General features: G+C 34.2%; 1 protein-coding gene across 1 annotated transcript; it reads left to right on the top strand.

The window, feature by feature from the left end:
* The first annotated feature begins 1,984 nt into the window (after positions 1–1,984).
* LOC145686764 (uncharacterized) lies at positions 1,985–14,918 on the top strand. Its single transcript, XM_081760404.1, has 2 exons — positions 1,985–2,540; positions 13,369–14,918. Exons 1-2 carry the CDS (start codon positions 2,212–2,214, stop codon positions 13,538–13,540), a joined length of 501 nt encoding a protein of 166 aa, XP_081616530.1. The 5' UTR covers positions 1,985–2,211; the 3' UTR covers positions 13,541–14,918.
* The last annotated feature ends 4,788 nt before the right edge of the window (positions 14,919–19,706 follow it).

Here is a 19,706-nt window from a genome sequence, read left to right on the forward strand (position 1 = left end):
TTGGTAACGTAATTTAACGTATGAAACCATAAAACAACAACATCGGAATAGAATATCGCAAAAAACTAGGAGCAAAATTTAGGCAGCCAGAATTTAGGGGGGGCTAGACCCCCTTGAATACGGGCCTGGAGACAACTGTAATAATATAGCTACTGTGATTAAAAAAAAAAAAAACGAACTTAACCTTGAAACCATAATATAGTAATAGTAAAACTTAAAGATTTCATTTCATTTTCATTTACAGAATTATTAATATATTAAAATAAGATTGCTGATTATTTGAAACCAGACGCTTTTCTAAAATGAACATTATGACTATCTATTCCATGTCAATACTATAAATTATTAAGCTTTATAAAAGTAGAGGGAAAAAGGAAACCAATCTAGCATATTTTACAACTAACTTTTTATTTATTTATTTATTTTTTAATCGAAGTCTGTGCAAACGATTGAAACATTTCCAAATTACAAATGAAATTATTATTTATATACAGACAAAGTGACCAGAATTTTCACTTGCGAAAACGGGACGCATACGAATCGGCTACGGGGGGGAGGGGATATCTGACTTCCAGATTGTAATTTGGGACTCAGCAGTGTTCTCAATTTACAAAATACACAAGTAAGAGTGATAACACACCGTTTCTAACTTTACGTATACCACACAACAAATAATAGTTCCCGATTGCAAATTCTGCCCAACAATTCTTTTAATTAGTTGAACACTCAGAATTCCCACTTGAGCCACGAACACACAACTCCCATTTGAAAATTCAGAAGTTCTAGACTAGACACGGCTGAACCTTGGCAACGAGAGTTGGTACGGAAGAGAGTAGAATTTGCATTGACGATTTATATTTTGAATAATAATTACGGGACACCTAGACCATTTTTATTTAAAACCGGGACATTTAGGCGTCCCGTTCGATAATCAGAAAAAACGGGACAACTGTTGGAAAAAAGGGACTGTACCGGCTAAAACGGGACGTCTGGTCACCTTGTATACAGAATAAATTAAACAAACGATGGGGCAACTTAGGGTTTAATCGAATATGATGGTGGTTGCTACGATTTAGAAGAAAGCAATTTTCTGTTGGCACTGGCATCGAAACTATTTGTGTACAAACAAGAATTTCGCATAAGCATTTACTTGACATGTTATTATAGTTTACTAATAATTAAACAATTATATATTCGTGTAGAAGGAGTTCCGGTCGACCTTTGGAAAAAAATCACCTCACATATCTATCTAGTTCAATTGCACATACGTGTATGCTGATGAACTAAATAACTGAACGTGTTTCAAACACTGAAGTAGCAACACTGAAGGCAAAAATTATGGAATAGAGACCATGGCGACATCTCATGAGAAGTAGGTAAACTAGAACTGGGACTGTGTAAGTCTGGCTGAGTCGCGTTATATGTGGATGGTAGCGACATCCAACGGCGTAGCAGATTATTGTTAGGATTAGCGTTGTCTTGACGCAAACCATTTATGAAAATGTCCACTTCATTGCACATTCAAATAATTTAGATGGTACTGGCACTCTGCGTCTAGGAGACCCTCTCCCAAGCGGCTTGTTGCTAAAGTAAGGACGATGTTAAGTGGGATTTCCTACACATTTCCACTACACTTACACTTTCTTTTGCATTTACACGTACATACATCACCTTCTTTTTTTATACTCTTTCTTTTTTCATTTTACAGTTCCCACTTTTCTCTAACTTTTTGACCCGTTCAACTTGGTTTTCATTTCTCTTTTACTGTCTGAAAATTTTTCTTAATTTTGACCTTTTTCCCGTTGTGTACTTGCTTCCCAATTCTGTCCTGTAATGTATTCAATTTTTTTTCTTGAATCACAAATCCACCGTGTAAGGAATACACAAAAGACAATTTTGCTATTGTACCACACATGCCTACATAGCTGGTGCACATCCCTATTAGACCGATAATGGTCTAAGACAAGACAAGACGGCCAAGTCAACGAATTTGCTGAATTCGCTAATTGCGTTTTGTTTGCAAACAGCAATTACTGTTTTCTTCTTCTTCTTTTTTTTTTTTTTTTAAATAAAATCTCACCGTATTTTTGATTGCAACTAAAAAGTTGCTTCTATGAGCGTTCTTGTAAGTTCTTTTACTAACACTGGCAATATAAAACAAATTGAAAGTATCAAGCTCACTTCAAAATTCGTAATTTATGTGAAGTCATAATGGTTGAAGAGACGTCTATTAAGTTGGAAGTGATGTGCAAAGAAGAAATCGAGAATGACTTTCCTCAGGAAGATCCACTCGAAGGGAAAGGGTGGACATACAAACTGATGACTGACAACAAAGAATTAATATTATCTACGTTGAAAGAAGAGGAAACAGTGGAGAAGGACGTAGCAATGTATTCTTCGGATGTGAAATTAAACATCAATACGGCGAAATCAGAATTTCTAGTGGAAGATCCTGAATTTGAAAGTAATATAAAACCTCTAAAAAAAATAGAGATTGAGGAGGCTTGCACACCAACAAAAAGTTCAGTTGAGCGAGAAAGGTAATGCAAAATTTTCGGCTTAAGTTTAGAGTTGCCCCTCCAGTCCAGAGTTGCCCTTGGACTTTGCAACATACAAAAAACAGTGCTTAAAGTATTAAAAATTGTTACATTTCACTTAACTTTAGTACTCCGTGGGCTTCACAAAAATTTAAAAGGTTTTCTTCATTAATTTTGCGCATCCGTGACACCTGTTCGCCATATTTAACAACTACCATGTGCTGAAACCTTCCGCGAATGCTTCCGCATCCGGCAAATAGTACTAACTTCCATATATCTTTTCTCGTATGAAACATAACTCTCCTGCCGAATTTACATTCCTAAACATCAAATAAAAACTTCAAATTATCATTTCTTACCTCATTTCTCCTGTAAAATTTCCTGATTTTTATAAAAAGCGGGGGGGTAACTCTAAACTTAACCCAAATTTTCTATATAGTAACTCGTTCAGATTGATTATGCAGTTACATGGGTTCGGAAAATTTATAGGTAAAATGGAATACCGGTATTTTGCTAATAATCGCCAGGTATGACAAATACTTTCGCATAAATTAATAATCTGGAGTTTTGAAGTGGCACTGCACATGAAAACAAGCTATACACAAAAATAACTTATCGATACCACCCATTAAAATCTCAAAGTTCCTTTCTCGATGAGTACTGATCATTTTATTACCTATTATAGGATTGTCACCAATTCTTATAGATATTTACAATTTGTGTGCTCGACGATAATATTCCGTAAGTAAGAAAAGAACACGTAGCGTGACTGAACGCGTCCGAAAATATCCGAAATTTAAACGTAAAGTGTTGTACTAGAAAAAAGAAACATGGGTATTTGTGATTTTACCCATGGCATGTCGAATTTAGTGGTGGGCAGTGGGAATATTCCCGGTGGGAAGGAATTTAAAAAATGGGAATATTCCCGGTGGGAAGGAATTTAAAAAGTGGGAATATTCCCGGGAAGTAATTTATTTCCATTTCTTTACTTTATCTTACAAATTATAAGAACTATATGACTAATTGTTTATTTTAATATATAATGATTTACTTCTAGGTTTTAAAGAATTTGGAGGTTAAAATATTTAAAATTCTTTGACTGTACTTTATATAACTAATAATGTGATTTTTTAAAGTTCCATTTCCATTTGCACTAAAAAGTAGAGTAATTTTTAATATTGGGGGGCCAAAGCTATCAAAAACTAGGATGATTCATTGAAGAAATGAGTTGATAGTGGTGTTCAAGTAGTCAAGAAAGTATCGAGCACAATATTTTTTAGGGCAGTAGGGGATTTGTAGAAACCGTAAAGATAAATGGAAATGATTTATGTGAGAAAAAGTGAATTGTTCGTAACAAAGATAGAAAACAACATGCCCTGCGTGGTTCTAACCCGCCTTCACTCGCTAACGCTCGCTCGGCAATGCTGTCTGAATTTAATATTGGTAACGTAATTTAATATATGAAACCATAAAACAACCTCATTAGAATAGAATATCGCAAAAAAGTAGCTGCAAAATATGGCCCCCCAAAGCTAAACAATAGCCAAAATTAGCAAAGTACTAATTTACAAATGACGAAAAGGAATCATTTTGTAAAGAAATGTAGAATTATGTAGAAATAGAGATGAAGTATTATTAATAAACCCTGAACCACCGTTATTAATAGACGTCGGTCTGTCTCCTCTCTCTGACTCGGACTTCTGTTACATGGCAATTAACGCATGAAATTTCGAGAAATGGGCAGGGAGAAAGGTAGTGTGTGGTAATGTTACATGCAAAATTATAAAGATACAAAAGTATCTTCAAATATTGTGAACATACATATTTATGCGCAAATGTTGACAAAATTGTTGGACATGTGTGTTCTGGCTGTTACCGAACCTAATTTGTTTATAACATTTAAAAATTTAATATGTTTATAATATCACTAGCAGAGTCAAGTTTAGAAAATCCACATACATGTAAATTTATACTGTTTAGCGTTTTAAAAGTATGTGGAGTCACTATACCATTTTTGAAACATTTACTTTCATAAAACATATTGTAAATAAATATCTATTTAAGCATACTCTCTAAATATAATAAAATTACATAACATCGTTCAAAATGTACATTTTAAATACTCATCTGCGAACAACAACAATAATAATATACTGTGATATAGAAACGATTTACACTTTGAAATCATAATATAGTAATAGAATGCAATTTTCTTTGTGATTGTGCATAGATTCCAGTAAAATTTCCATTGGGAATATTCCCGAAAAATATCTGCTCGGGAATTCACCAATCACTATGTCGAATTCGCTCAGCCAGACTTTTCCGGAGGGCTTCCAAAGATATTAGCAAAAGAAAGAAGAAGAGATAATTCTAACCAAAACTGGATACAGGTTTATTGTAAGAATTCATGTATAAATTAATTGCATATTTACCCTTTTTTCAGGAATTTGTCTTTTTTTTTTTGGGGGGGGGCATGGTGTCTTAGTTGTAGAGCGTTCTCATGAGTCGTGGGAACCTTGGTTCCATTCCAGCTCGCACCAATTGAGCTTTGTGCTGAAAACATCATGTGCGTTGGCTTTCTCATGGTTCTCTCGATTCTTCCCACTTTCTTCCATTTCATTCATTTCTCATTATAACCATCTCCTTTAGCCTAGTCTGTGTAATCGTTGGACGTAAAAATTAAAGATTTTGTTTTCATTTTTGTGTATTATCATTTTTGGAGTAGACGCTGAATTCCTCAATATAGCTTCACTTACGGGGCTGCCGTGTACGTACACGATCAGAACTGTTCTGCACAAAACACTAGCCAATTTGTACTAATTAGTCACTAAAAGGCACGAATCTATGGGAGCTAGGGCTGGAGCGCAGCATGTTGGCTCGAGCGGAATCGAAGGGGTGTGTTGGTTGGAAACAGGCGCGTCACCGAAGGTGAGAGTACACAGTAATGCGGGTAGCACAAAACACTGTATAAGACATAAAATTACCTTATGTGTTGAACTATATATTTGTGCACTACTAAAGACGTATAAGTAACATTCAGATATGTTTTCTTTCCTTACATACACCTTAACTCTCGGATATTTCTGTAGTTGCGCGTCATGAGTTTGTACATTTACTTTTGAAATTTAATTTTACTTTTAATGGTTACTAGCTACATATTGGGCAAATCCGCTCATAACTAGTTCCACCTTTTTATTTTTTTCTAGGTAGATACGCACCTCGCAGGCAAGAACACAACATATTTAATATATTTACACAATAGTCTAACATTACGGTACCATGAATTTGCTATATAAAATTTACATTTCTGGTTTTACTGTAAATATGCACCAAGGAATGTTTTGATGTCAGTTGCTTAGCTATAGAAATTCACACCGTAAAGTTTGTATACATCAAAGTAGTTTTATCGAAGACACCATAATTTAGAACAAATCATAGACTATACTTAATATTTTTGGTTTATCTTAAGTCGGGAGAAAGAAGCGTCGAAATAGAAGTGCTTCAAATATTTACTCTCTGTCTGTCTCTCTCTCTCTCTCTCTCTCTCTGTCTCACTCTACACACACACACACACACATATATATATTATATATATATATATATATATAGTTCTCAAAACAAGTTGACATGTACACTCATTCCAAAATGATTGTTGCATATCTATAACTATGTTCTTGTAAGAATATAATTCGATAATAATTTTGCAGGGTACTTTTATTACTAATACTATGTGTATAATCGGGAAATGTATATTTGTTGTAAATTTCATAGGAAAATAATTATAAATACGAAAATTAGAATTAGTAAAACAAAATGTTGCTAAATGGACAAGATAGTTTTATTTTCGTTTTAGTGTTTTTATCTGAATAAACGTCACTCATTTACACTGTATGAGTGACCAAGTTTCCATAACAATTAATTAAGAAAAAAAGGCACTCTCCTTAGAGAAATATTCAGAGATAACAGCATGGCGGTCACTAAAAACACTGTATTTTACATCGGAACAAAGATGATTTAATCCTTCCTATCGCGAAGTGAAAAGCTCAAATTGCTGCTTAGGCAAATTTAAATTGTGAACAAAATCGTAGAGATCACTTCGTGTCAAAATGTGTTTCTTATTTGATTCAAAGGGCAATTCAAGTTTTGAGTCGGCTTGAATGGATCTTTAATCTTCTGAATCATCTTCATGCTCGTTACCAGATTCATCGTCGTTCACTATTACATCTTCTGGAGGCACTGGTGCCAGTAATTCTTCACTATTTCATTTAAGTCTATAACATGCTAAATTCGAGTATTGCACACACTTTTTATTTTCGACCTGAATCCAGCTATTTTTGTTAGACAAAAATAACAGTGTTGTTTGATCCCTTGTTTCCTGCCAATTTCGTGAGCCGCTTGGGCAGCCCGTCAGGGGTCTAACATGTTACGTAATGTATTTGGTGGCGGGGCATTTCTTGTCTTGTTCGCCAATTTTGCATCTGGAATAAAGTTCGTAGTACTTCTTTATAAGCGGGATCAATTGTCGTTTTTTTGCGACTTGAAAGTTACCTTCCAGAAGTATAAGAAAAATAATTAGAAGTATTGACACAGATATGAGGCATTTCTTCTTCTGAATGATACAACACTCAACTTTCACTAACCTAACACAACATGCAACTACTTCCGACGCTCTCAGAACGCAATTCTATGTGTTTGAATGTGATTCGTCGGCAAAGTTGCCAAATGTCAGTTACCTCTTTGACCTCAGGATCTTGCATTGGAACTCCTTGCGCTTTTCTCGATTTTATCTAATTTTCTCTCAACTTTATTTCAATGAACAAATCTGCAAGTTACTTAAACCCAACCATGGCAGAGTAAGCCATGTGTATCGTTTTTAACGATTTTCAACGATTTCGATAAAGAGGGGTAGAAGGTCACAAGAAAACTTGGCTCGAAACAATAATTGATTTCAGTTTCGAATTTAGCACCCTCGACTTAGCTTAAAACGCTGTTTAGATTTCTTGTAACAAAAACCATGTTAACCAGTGTTATCTACAGCAGATTAAGAACAGATTTATCAAATGGATATAACTATAAAGTATCTTTCGACAAAGCAGACTATTAGCAACTTTAAAAACGGTATATTATACACCTCATTGGATTCTTCTGTGCAGCTCTCCTTTAAAGAGAAATGATCATTATGACTATAAATCGATATCTAAGCAAAGTTATTCTTAATTTTAATTATTAATTATTCAAGGGCCCATCTCTCAACTTGTTGATTTTACATGGAATGGCTCAGCGCTTTCATGTTCAAGTGTACAAAGTATGGACCAGTACCGAACGGCAGTATGAAATATGTCAAATATGAATACACGAGAGTACTGGAAAGATGCTTGAAAACTCATTTCTAGGCGAAATATTATCGAAAGTAGTGTGAAAAAATTTATGGAATCAAGCAAAGTTGCAAATTAAAGAACGGGGAAATACATTTAGACATAAAGTATATTACAAAACTGATATATAAGGAAACTATAAATAGTGCCTTTGGCCCCATAATCTACTCGTCTGTCTTAGTTGCTTTCAATCTCATGTTCCTATGCTTCTTATTGGATCATGTAATAAATTCTCCCGTGTAAGAAACTTAAAAAAAGCGCAAAAAATTTTTAATAAAGAACTTACATTAAATTTTTTCATGAGATCTTCGATTTTTAGATATCATGAAATGAAATAAAATATCTTCTGGTTTATCAGTGGTTATACCGGCAAGGGTAAGTGACACAGTGGTGATGAAAAATGGATGGAACTTTGGAAGGAAATGGGAAAACCCCGAGAAAACCCACGCACGCTGTGTTTGTCCACCACAAAACTTGGCTCGAGCTGAGATTCAAGCAAGAGCTCTATGCACTAGATGTGAATGTTCTACTGAACCATCGCAACCCCTTATAGACTTTATTGTGCATGGAAGAATGAGAAGCCGCTTAGAAGGTTCAAGTTTTCATACTACTAAGAAACTTGTATCCGAAAAGCGGGATGAAAGCGCTGAGCTATTCCATGTAAATTAAGTTGACGGATGAGCTCTTACAAATTCCAGTTATTTTTCATATTCAAACTGCATTAAAAAGTTAAATAAGTAAAAAGTCTTACCACTGCCAGATCATATAAGAAATCATCATATATCATCAGATAATAACTTCCCATTTCTCTTTTTAATTCATTTTTCTTTAATCGCTTCTTAAACATTCCAATTAGCAGTTTTCTTAACTTTACTCATTATTATAGAGAACATATTTTAAGTGTTTCTTTAATCTTAGTGATATTTGTAATATATTTTTCATCCCTATCTCCATTTAATGTTATAATCATTTCTATTTGTTTCTTAAATGGGTTAGTACAATAAACAATTTTTTGTGTGGACCGTTTTCCTTCTAATATTTAATTTAGATGATGGACCAGTAATTAGAGGACTTTCAGGGTTGAGTTCATTAATAAAACCTGTTGTTGTAGGTAATAATTCTGATGAAGTGATTAATTTAAAATATGCATATTCAACAAAGCGTGACTTCTTTCTTTCTTCTTTAAGCTGTGTTCTGAGTTTCGAATGATATTTTCTATTAACTTTATTACTTTTATTCATGAAATACCATTGTGCAAATCTGACTTATTCATTTATTATTTAATAAGTGCCTAATTTTACTAGTGATATTTGCATTTTGAAAAAAGTAGTTACATTATGATTAGATAACAATGGTAAAGATAACAGAGGTTTACATATAAGACTAGTGGTATTTTACAGTACCTATTAATCTGCAAATGGCACAGACTATACAACGATTATGTATAGAGATAAACGTGTGTTTATACAAACGGATCAAAAGCTTAAAGAGCCTTAACTATTATCTAATACATCAATCGATAATCATAGGAGTAGCAGAATATCATATAAGGAATAGAGTGGAAATAGAAACAGGTGATAGTGATTTTATTACAGAAAATTTAAATACTGTTTTTAGAATTTCACTATTTATCAATATTAGTAAAGAATTTAACATATGTTGGAAATACATTACTATAATTCTATTCTTTTGAGACTACTAACGTTCATTGTAATGCTGAAGCTGGTATAATTGTTAAAGATAGTAATTATACTCCTAAAGACAGTGGTGTTATAGCAACATTTAAAACAAACGCAGAATTTAAGTGCAGTAATGTATATAACTTTACTTACCCTTTATTTTTTTCCTCTAAAAAGCGGTAAGATTAATGAATTTGAAATTAAGATAACACATGAAAATAGCTAGATTTTTTTTTGGTGGAGCTATTACAACCGTACTTTTACAAACACATTTTCTCTTAAATAAATAGTAAGGATGTATTCAATTGAAGGCTGCACATTTTGTATTCCTCAAAATGAATTTATGAATTTAAAGATTGATACTATATTAACAAACAACTAAGTGATAAGGCTAACAAGTAATGTGTCCAAAAGGATGACTTGCGTGATGAGACATGGTGCTCTGAATAGATTATATAAGTATGTGTCTATGTGCAAAGTTAAAGCGGCTGAGCTTCATAAGAAACGGAGGGCGTCAAAATTTTTGTGAGAACTGTTACGCTGTGTTATAGATCAAATAAACTGTTAAATTGTAAAAATATTGAAAGATAGACAGTGGGAACAGTTATACTTTCACGTATTGGCAAAAGAAGAATGGGCAAAGTAGATCATGAACCTCCGCCGCCGTCTTGAAACACGCCATTTCGAAATCTGTTATATATATTTTTTTACAATCAAAGGTAGTGATACAATATATAAATTAAAGTCTGCATATTCTCAAAAAGTGAATTATGAACTTTGGTGATCGGTACTTATTTGGTAGATTTAGGATCATCTTTGTAGTTATTTGTAAAATCCTAGGAGACTTATATTCGTATTTTGAAAATTTGGATAATCATGAAAACACATTTAGGTTAAAAATATCTACAAACAAAGAAACCTAACAGTGAAATTTAATATCTAAGTTGTATATTATTACATTATTATTTCTGACGTTACTTCCAATTTGTTTCATATAGTGCCGAAAAGATCTGTTCCGACTTGGAAGAACCGCTTACATTTCCCTTTTTTGCGCATTTCGTAGAAAACAATGTAGTTTATATAACTAATTATTTTCAATCACATATTTACTAATATAGACCATAAAATAAAATATGATAGATTGAGATGCAATTATTCTTTACTGCACGCATATGGCTGTGCTTTTCACTACTTGCTGTACTTTTTACTGAAACTTCTTTGTCCACCTTCGTAAGCAGTAGCAACTTGGGTCGAGCGTTGCATGTGGTATCTGGAAGAAAATTCGACTATTGCAGTCGATTACGACGATGTAGCCGAAAATAAGTTATCGGATGAAGTAGCTTTCTCGACTGTCTCTCGTATCGCATTAAGTTTGCACGGTTTGTTTGATATATAACGCCTTCTATTATTATGATAATGTTGTTCCGCGAGTTTGGAAACTTCTCATGATGATCCATCGTCGGAGTAATACGATGTGTTGGAAAGAAAACGTTTTGAAGAGAACGAAAGTGTGGTAAATGAGATATGAATATTAATGTTGGATGACGACTTGGAACCGGATGTAGATAGTGATGGTGTTGATAAAACGGATAATGATTTAGAAGAGCAAGGAGATGTTTCGAAATTAAAATCATCTATTCAAGCTGTAGAAGATAGTTGTTGGGAGCAAAGCAGCAGCTCCCCATGTGTGTCTTTCCTGGCACGAAAGCATTCGGTGGGTTATACACATGAACAACTATAAAATGCGTACAACTATTGCATCGAAAAAAAAAGCAATATCCGGGGAACGGAGGACGCCGTGATCTATGTTCAACAGGTATAATTTTTGTAAATGTAATTTGAAATCTGCGCGCGTTCGAGGAAAAGATAAAGAGATCATCTACAACGAAAATAAATAATGAGGTGTCACATATATTTGAGCGTGCGAGAAAAAGGAGCCCTATCACCCATGACTGTACTCTTCGGATATGAGCGTTGAATGTGAGGAAGCTAATCAATCCAAGCAACACCACAAAAATAATGGCGTCCGAGTGATGGGCAAATAATAATAATAAACGAAACAAAATTCTGACTTGTAATATTGCACACACTGTTAGCAAGACCTCGTAATATGAACAGGATCGGCGCAAAATGGCAGAAAATGTTATTGCCGAAACAAAGGACCTTCAACCACATCAGGTTTTGAATGCAGATCAAAGGATTGAGGATGTAAGTGCTTCTGTCTCTCCAGAGTCTTTGGACTTTGCTGGGTGTGCATGAAGAAAGGAAAAGCGGTATGGCACACTACTGTTGTACAGGGCGGTCATTTTGAACATGTGTTGTGATGGTATCTAAATGGATAAAAACAAGCCATAATTCATCAAGGGTTAGTGATATAATAAACTGTACAGCAGCATTGCATTCCCGATCAAAACATAGTCTCCTTTTTCAAAAAAATATCACATATTTCAAAATGGAGCATTTCAGTATGGCGGCGGAGGTTGGTGACTTCTGTCCATTCTTCTTTTTCAATATGTGAAACTGTCAGCGTTAGCATTGTTTATATTTCACTATTTTAAAGATCAACCGTTTACTTGATGTATTTCTAAAACATAGCATAGCCCTTGTTCAACCAACTTTGACCCGTTCTCCCGCCGTTTCTTATTTCACTCTGCCGCTCTAACATTGCACTTACACATATTTTCATTATGCTCTATCACGCGCATTATGTTTCATCCCGGAACTCTGTTGATTGATTTGATCCTTTACTTGTTAGATATGTATCACAATAACCACGTCGATATATACCAATATGTTGATAATGTATTATATCAAAGCATCCAGGCGATATTAAAAGCACTAGTAGAATTTGTTATTGCGGTTGAAATGACGTATTTTGTGCAAAATTTTAAAATTTGTTATACCGTACTTTTGTTTGTTCATCACAGCGACAGCTTTCGTATGTGTAATTGAAAAAAAATCTTCTCCCAATTACTGAATATTTTGGAACAAAAACTAATGATGGCATGCATAAACATCTGCATTTGATTCATACCTCAGTTTTCACCTATAAGAATGAAGTGCTCATTCTGCGTAATATATGTACGAGTTATATATAAATGTGGGTACAATTTGAGATAGAAAAGTGAAAGGATAAACTCTTGTTTAGAGAATAAAAAGATATGGTAAGCACAAGATAGTGATCGATTTAATATTTTAGATGTCATGTAACTACGTAATAAAAGTGTTGGCAGGAAATGTCACAAACGTTTGCACATGCCGATGTGCCTAAGATTAATGTAAAATAGTCGAAGGTTGTTAAGATAAACAAGATTAGCAAGAAACGAAATGCGTTGAAGATTCTAAGTATATGTCGTAGGGACAAAGGTTAGAAAGATTATATAATTGTATGAATTCGTAAGATTCAAAGAATACTTTTGTTAAGAAGTTTTAAGAACAAACGTACGATTAAATTAAGAATAAAGAATCCAGATTTATGTAAGAATGAATACATGAGTTTGATTACTGTCGCAGTACAATTTGAGATAGTCTAAGATAATTATTTTTTGATGTATCAACACTAGCCAAATGCGCTTTAAGGAAGTAGTATCATTTTATTTTTGAAAGCTAACAAAAAGACACTAGTTTATCATGAAATGTATGAGTATCTGGTAGCACCTCACATTTTAGAGGGGGTTATTTTGGTAGCTGGATTTTGTATCCAGAAGTTTGCATTTCTTACGTGTTCCATATTATTTACATAGATTTGCATTTCCAAATTTGTTGAATTTGTTACAGGGACCATATGCGTACTCTTCCCAGAACAGCGAATACGTTTATTACAGGAAACGAAACAAGTTCTTGCTCAGAGGAGAAATCTCATATTTGGAAGCAGTTTGACAAAATATTAGCTCAACCACATTCAGCAATACATACGTTATCACACAAAATTGAAAAATATAAGACATGAATAGAATGTGGAATAAGATTCAATCAAACTTCGGATTTTGCAACACACACGTCTGTACATACAAAAGGAAAACCTCACACGTGTCAAGAGAGTGTTAAGGGATTTAATCAAAGTTCAAATGTGGAAACACGTATGTTAATACATAGAGGTGAAAACTCTCACAGTTTCCAAGAATGCGGTAAAAGATTGAGACAAAAGTTAGTTATGGCACCACCTACGTTGATACAAGCGGATAAAAAACCTTACACTTGCGAGCAGTGTGAAAAACGATTTGCTCGAAGATCAGTTTTGGCAGAACATACGTTAATACATACAGGTGAAAAACCTCACACGTGCAACATATGTGGAAATAGGTTTTCAAGGAAATCCTATTTGGCAAGACATATGTTAATACATACAGGTGCAAAACCTTACAATTGCGAAGAGTGTGGAAAGGGGTTTGTACACCGGTCACATTTGGGAAGACACATTTTAATACATACAGGTGCAAAACCTCATACGTGTCAAAAGTGTAGAAGGGAATTTAATCAAAAGTCAAATTTGGCATCACATATGTTAGTACATAGTGCTGAAAAACCTTACACATGCCAAATATGTGGAAAGGGATTTACAAGGAAACCTTATTTGGAAAAACATACGGTGATACATACAGGTGGAAATTCTCACAAGTGCCAAGAATGTGGAAAGGACTTTACAAAAAGATTTCATTTGGAAAGACACAGGCTAGTACATAAGAGTGAGAAACCTCATACGTGGCAGGAATGTGGAAAAAGAGTACTCAAAAATTATATTTGGAAACAGCCATTTTCGTTAATAAAAGTACATAAACTTACAAATGTCAAGGGAGTGGAAAGAGATTTACAAGGTCACGTTTCGGCAGGACACATGTTAATAACACAGCTCAAATGCCTTGCACTTCCGAAGAATGTCGGAAGATATTTAGTCAAAGTTAAACTTTGACAATACACCTATTAATACTTACAGGTTACGGAACTCATACACGCAAACGTCGTGGGAAAATATTTAGCTGAATTCTACATTTCTCAAGACACAAGTTAGTACTAAGATCTGAGAAAATTGAGAACCACCGCTAGCGTAGAAGCGATTATTTAAGAAAATGCAGATAGCAAATTAGATATATGTACATAGATCTTAAAATCGAAATACGTTGAAGCGAGCAACCAGTAGAAATACACCTGTCCTTCAAATGTAATATTGTAATTTAAACTAAATGAAAAATGTTAAATCCTTTGAAGGAATCTAAAATGTTACATTGTATCAAGTTTTTGTTAGGCAGACCACACCAATTTATACGAAATGTATATATTTAGTATGTTATATAGGCTGGAAAAGCGTATTATACTAATATTAGATTTTGTCCACTTACGTTTTAAGTATTTCCTTTCGTCCCCTATGCTTGTACGAATGTTCTGGAGTATTTCTGATTGTAGAACTCCAATGCTCAGCAAGCATGGTTCCAGCTTATTTGAGTAGTCATGCTTTTCAAGTCTGGTAATATCCTGACGAAACCGGCCTCCGTATTCGTCGCTTGGCAGCTGTAAAATTAGGGTATTTAATCTCATATTTAGATTTACAGGAAAAGGTCCGTTTCATATGTCAAAAAAGTAAGAGAAAGTTACATAATCTACTTGGTCGCGCCACATCATAGAAAGAGTAAATTTCACAGACCTACGTTTCCCTTGTAACTATTTTCTGAAATTACTGGAACAAGTTGTGCAAGATGTGTATGGAGTTCAAGACTACATCTGGTGTAAAACTTATAGCCAAACTACAGCTCGTAAGCCTTTTAACTGAAAGTTTAAGGCTGCTTTTTTAAGTTATGAATGTAAATTCACTACACGCATAACGAAATAATTCAGGGTTATTTTAAAAAACCTGCATTTCACTGTACGTTGAAAAACGCTTACTTAGCACTAGCTTGAAACCGAGATGCAGAGCACACACTACCAAAAAAAGACACACCGCAGCAAATCCGGCCACATCCAAGGAAACACCACTGAGCAAGTGATAATACAATCGAACCTAAGATTACTAGAATGCTAGAACACAAATATTAATTTGTTTATCAGTAGATGTTAGTGGGCTGCTACCTGAAATGAATATTAAAAGTGAGGAGAAATATGAAAATGTTACATATTTTAATGCAGAAAAAAGAATAATGCAATAGAATATAATGACCAAACGATGATAATCCGTTTTCAAACAGCATAGTCTTTTTGTAAACAAAAGAAATTATCTCTTGATCGATGCTTAAATGAACGTATATTGTAAGGTATATTATACATGCAAATACTATATTTTAGACACATTTCTGCTCTACCCGCTGGTCTAGTGGTAAGGCCGACCGCATTCTGTGCACTTGGTCTCGGGTTCGATTCCCAGTAGCAGACATTAAACATGGCTTAGATTGCACTTTAAACTGTAGGTCCAGCTTTCGTTTCACCTTGTTCCTCAAAAGGTACGCTGAATTTCAATAACAACACGAAACATTAATCTCGTTGATTCACCAGCAGTAAATCAACAATATTTCACAACAAAAAATTTTAAACTTCTCAATTTAAAAAAAAAAATGTTATATAGTACATAAAAAGTATCATATACATAAGAGCAAAAGTACATGAAAAAATACATTTCCATGTAAGGGACAGATTTCGTGTTGCACATTGAAGCTTAAGATATACGTTTTAAAACACATGTTAATATCTACCATCATGTTTTCTTTGCAGCGTTAAAGCATCAAGTCCGAAAGCAATCAAGAGCGATACAAATCTTGGTGACTTACAAAAGCTGTATTTTCCATAAAATTGAGCACTTATAGTTTCCTTTATTGCGTTTATTAAGTCGCGCTAAATAATTTGGGTCAATTGGAAAATTATCATCATAGAGGGGCAAATCTTTTCGTATCCCGGATTTTAATGGTGGGAGTTCCATCCCACGTAAAATGATGAAAGGATAAGGATTGGAATGTAGATTTTCGTCTTTTTAAGTGGCAAACAACAATAATAAAAGGTACTAGAACAAAGTCGTGTAACAAGAGAAAGTCATAGAAGTGATTTTCGATCGCATCCTATATATATAATTTACATTACCTGAGAAAACATTAATTCAGAAGTGCATATAAATCTGTGTGTGATAGGATTAAGTGTACTGTTTGACAAAACATATAATTAATTGACGACAATTCAATCGTTACATAAGGAACAATGATCGGTATTAGGGTGAAGCATATCGTTTTTGTTCGGCTGATCTTCTCTACCATATTACTGACAAAAGCAATAAAAGCATTAGTTATATGCACACGTTATAATTTCATAGCTATATTCTGTACTGCTCGAGCAATAACCCGAATGTGTGTTTAGTACATCTGTTAAGCATATGTGAATACTCTAAAAGTATGTCAGAGGTCATAACAGCCTCCTGATACGATGAGCTAGAATGTAAGTATGTAATTGAGAAAGTATATGTGCGCACATGGCTGGCAATCTCTCTTCCTTTAAGGATCTTATGTAACCTTATTGGTTATTAACTAAAAATATTTACTGTTTTGCTAAGAATACCGAACAAATAGCATATGATCTTAAATATAGATAGATGTCGATATATATATATATATATATATATATATATATATATATATATATATATATATATATATATATTGTGTGTGTGTGTGTGTGTGTGTGTGTATATACACCCTCCATTCCAAAAGAAACCGAACGTTTTAAAAAAACAAAAAAGCAATGTACATTTTGGAACAAATCATTTTTATTAATCAATGTATTCCCCTTCTGCATCGATACACATATTTGCACGCTCCAACAAGTTGTCAAACGACTTTTCCATGTCCTTTATTGGAATGGTCTTTAGGACGGCGGTCGTCGCCTTCTCAATGGCATCAAAGATGCGTGCCACTTTCCTTTCATCGCCGAATGCAGTTTCGGGAACAGATAGAAATCGCATGGAGCGATATCTGGTGAATAGAGCGGATGATGCAACCGAATAATGTGATTTTTGACCAAAAATTCAGTTACAAGTCGCGAACGATGTGATGGTGCATTATTGTCCAAAAGAGTCCAACTGCCGATTTCGCGATATTCGGGCCGAATACGACGAATTCTTGCCAGCAAACGCTTCATGACGCCCAAGTAAAACTCTCCAGTGACTGTCTGGCCGGGCTGAACAAATTCTTTCTGGATAATTCCTTTTGAATCGTAAAAACAAATCAGCATCACCTTAACTTTTGACTACACCAAGCGACTTTTTTGGGGTGTTCCTTCATCCGGCGTTCTCCATTCAGCACTTTGCCGCTTTGTTTCGGGCTCATATTCAAAACACCACGTCTCGTCACCAGATACAATCGATTTCAAGAAGTTTCGATCCTGCCGAGCACTTTTAACGATGTCTTTGCAATGCGCAATTCGATCAACTTTTTGGTCTTCGGTGAGTTTGTGTGGTACAAACCGCGAATTAACCTTCTTAAGGCTCAAAACTTCGGTCAAAATGCGGTTGTTTGAGGAATGCCTAATTCCATTTCAATAACTTTCACCGACGATTTTTTGTTATGTTTGATGAATTCACGCACTTTTTCGATGTTTTCTTCCGATAATCCGGTTCTGGGACGGCCTGATCTTTCGTCATCATCCAGCGTCTCTCTACCCGATTTGAATCGCCTGAACCACTCGTAAACTTGCGTACGGGATAGACACTCATCATATGCATTTTGTAGCATTTGGTGCGTTTCACTAAAAGTTTTACCCAGTTTAACACAAAACTCAATTGCAGCTCGTTGTTTGAAACTCATTTTCCGACCGACGTACACAACACACTGACAGTTGAAACGCAATAACTTTGTTGCCGTGCATCCAAATGTCATGACATTTACACCAGTTCTCAATGAGGGACTACGCCATCTACCGGTAAAATATTACAACAGATGGCACTAGTGGTACTATTTGTTTTCAAAAGTTCGGTTTCTTTTGGAATGGAGGGTGTATAATTAACTAAGAGTTGCAGATTACTTGGCATCTCGTGGTCTGTGGAGAAGATCCACCCCCGGTGCGTTTCGTCCTCTTCCTGGGGTGACGGCTCATATCAGAGACAACCGGAACTAGTTGTCTCACTATGAGATAGAAGTTGGTTCGTTCGTCACTATTGAAACGCGTATAACAAGGAAAAAGATAGTATACTGTGGAATTAAAATATGTACAGTAACATTATTCATTGCAAAGATTTAGTATTTTGTGTAATTAAAATATATGTACAGTAATATTAATTATTGCAAAGATTAAAACTTCACGCCGTGTTTCTAGTACCACTTCATTTCACTCCACAGAGTAGCGGATCAGATCTCGCGAAGCAAGATTAGTGTGTGCGTGTGTATTGCAAAATAGTGACTGTTTGAGTTTGGAGCAAGTGGAATAAGTTAAATCCATGCTGAGTGTCTTAAGTTTATTATTACTGTTATTATTACCGATTACTAAGTAAATTTACCAACTAAAATTCAATATCAAAACAAAAAAAGTATATTTCAATTAAAATTAAAACAGAATTATTATATTCAGTGCAATTCTCATTTAATCTATTTCCAAGGAAAAATGTCAAAAGAATTTGTCAATTTTAATTTAAATATCGAAAGAATTTGTCAATTTTAAATTAAAACAAAAATTGTTTTTATATTTATCTATAAGTACAAGAGGATTTTTGTATCATTATATTCAGTACAAATCTCATTTAATTTTATTTACAAGTAACTAAAATATCGAAAAACATACATGCCATTTACATATGACACTCAGCTAATTAAATCAGACTTGATATGTTTAAAACAAATAGTATAAAACAAGTTTTTAAAAGACAAGTCTTATTCAGTTTGTTTTAGACGTTTTAAACACATAGTTTTAAACATGTCGTCTTTTCGATTGTGGTTGAATATGTTTAGAAAAATTAAAATATGAAATTGAGGAAGCTAATTTAATTTCTTAACGAACACAAATCTTCCTCTGCAGGATTTGTACATGGAGTAAATTACAATCAGTTATATTCTTATTATAACAACAACTGCTCAGCGAAATTCCGCACAACAATGTGCGTATAGCTAAACCAACGGAAATTAAAATGAACTATTTGAATATTTCTTAAATTGCAA

This window comes from Thermobia domestica, chromosome 5, assembly GCF_964235325.1.
Source record: "Thermobia domestica chromosome 5, izTheDome1.hap1.1, whole genome shotgun sequence".
Classification (NCBI taxonomy): Eukaryota; Metazoa; Arthropoda; class Insecta; order Zygentoma; family Lepismatidae; genus Thermobia; species Thermobia domestica.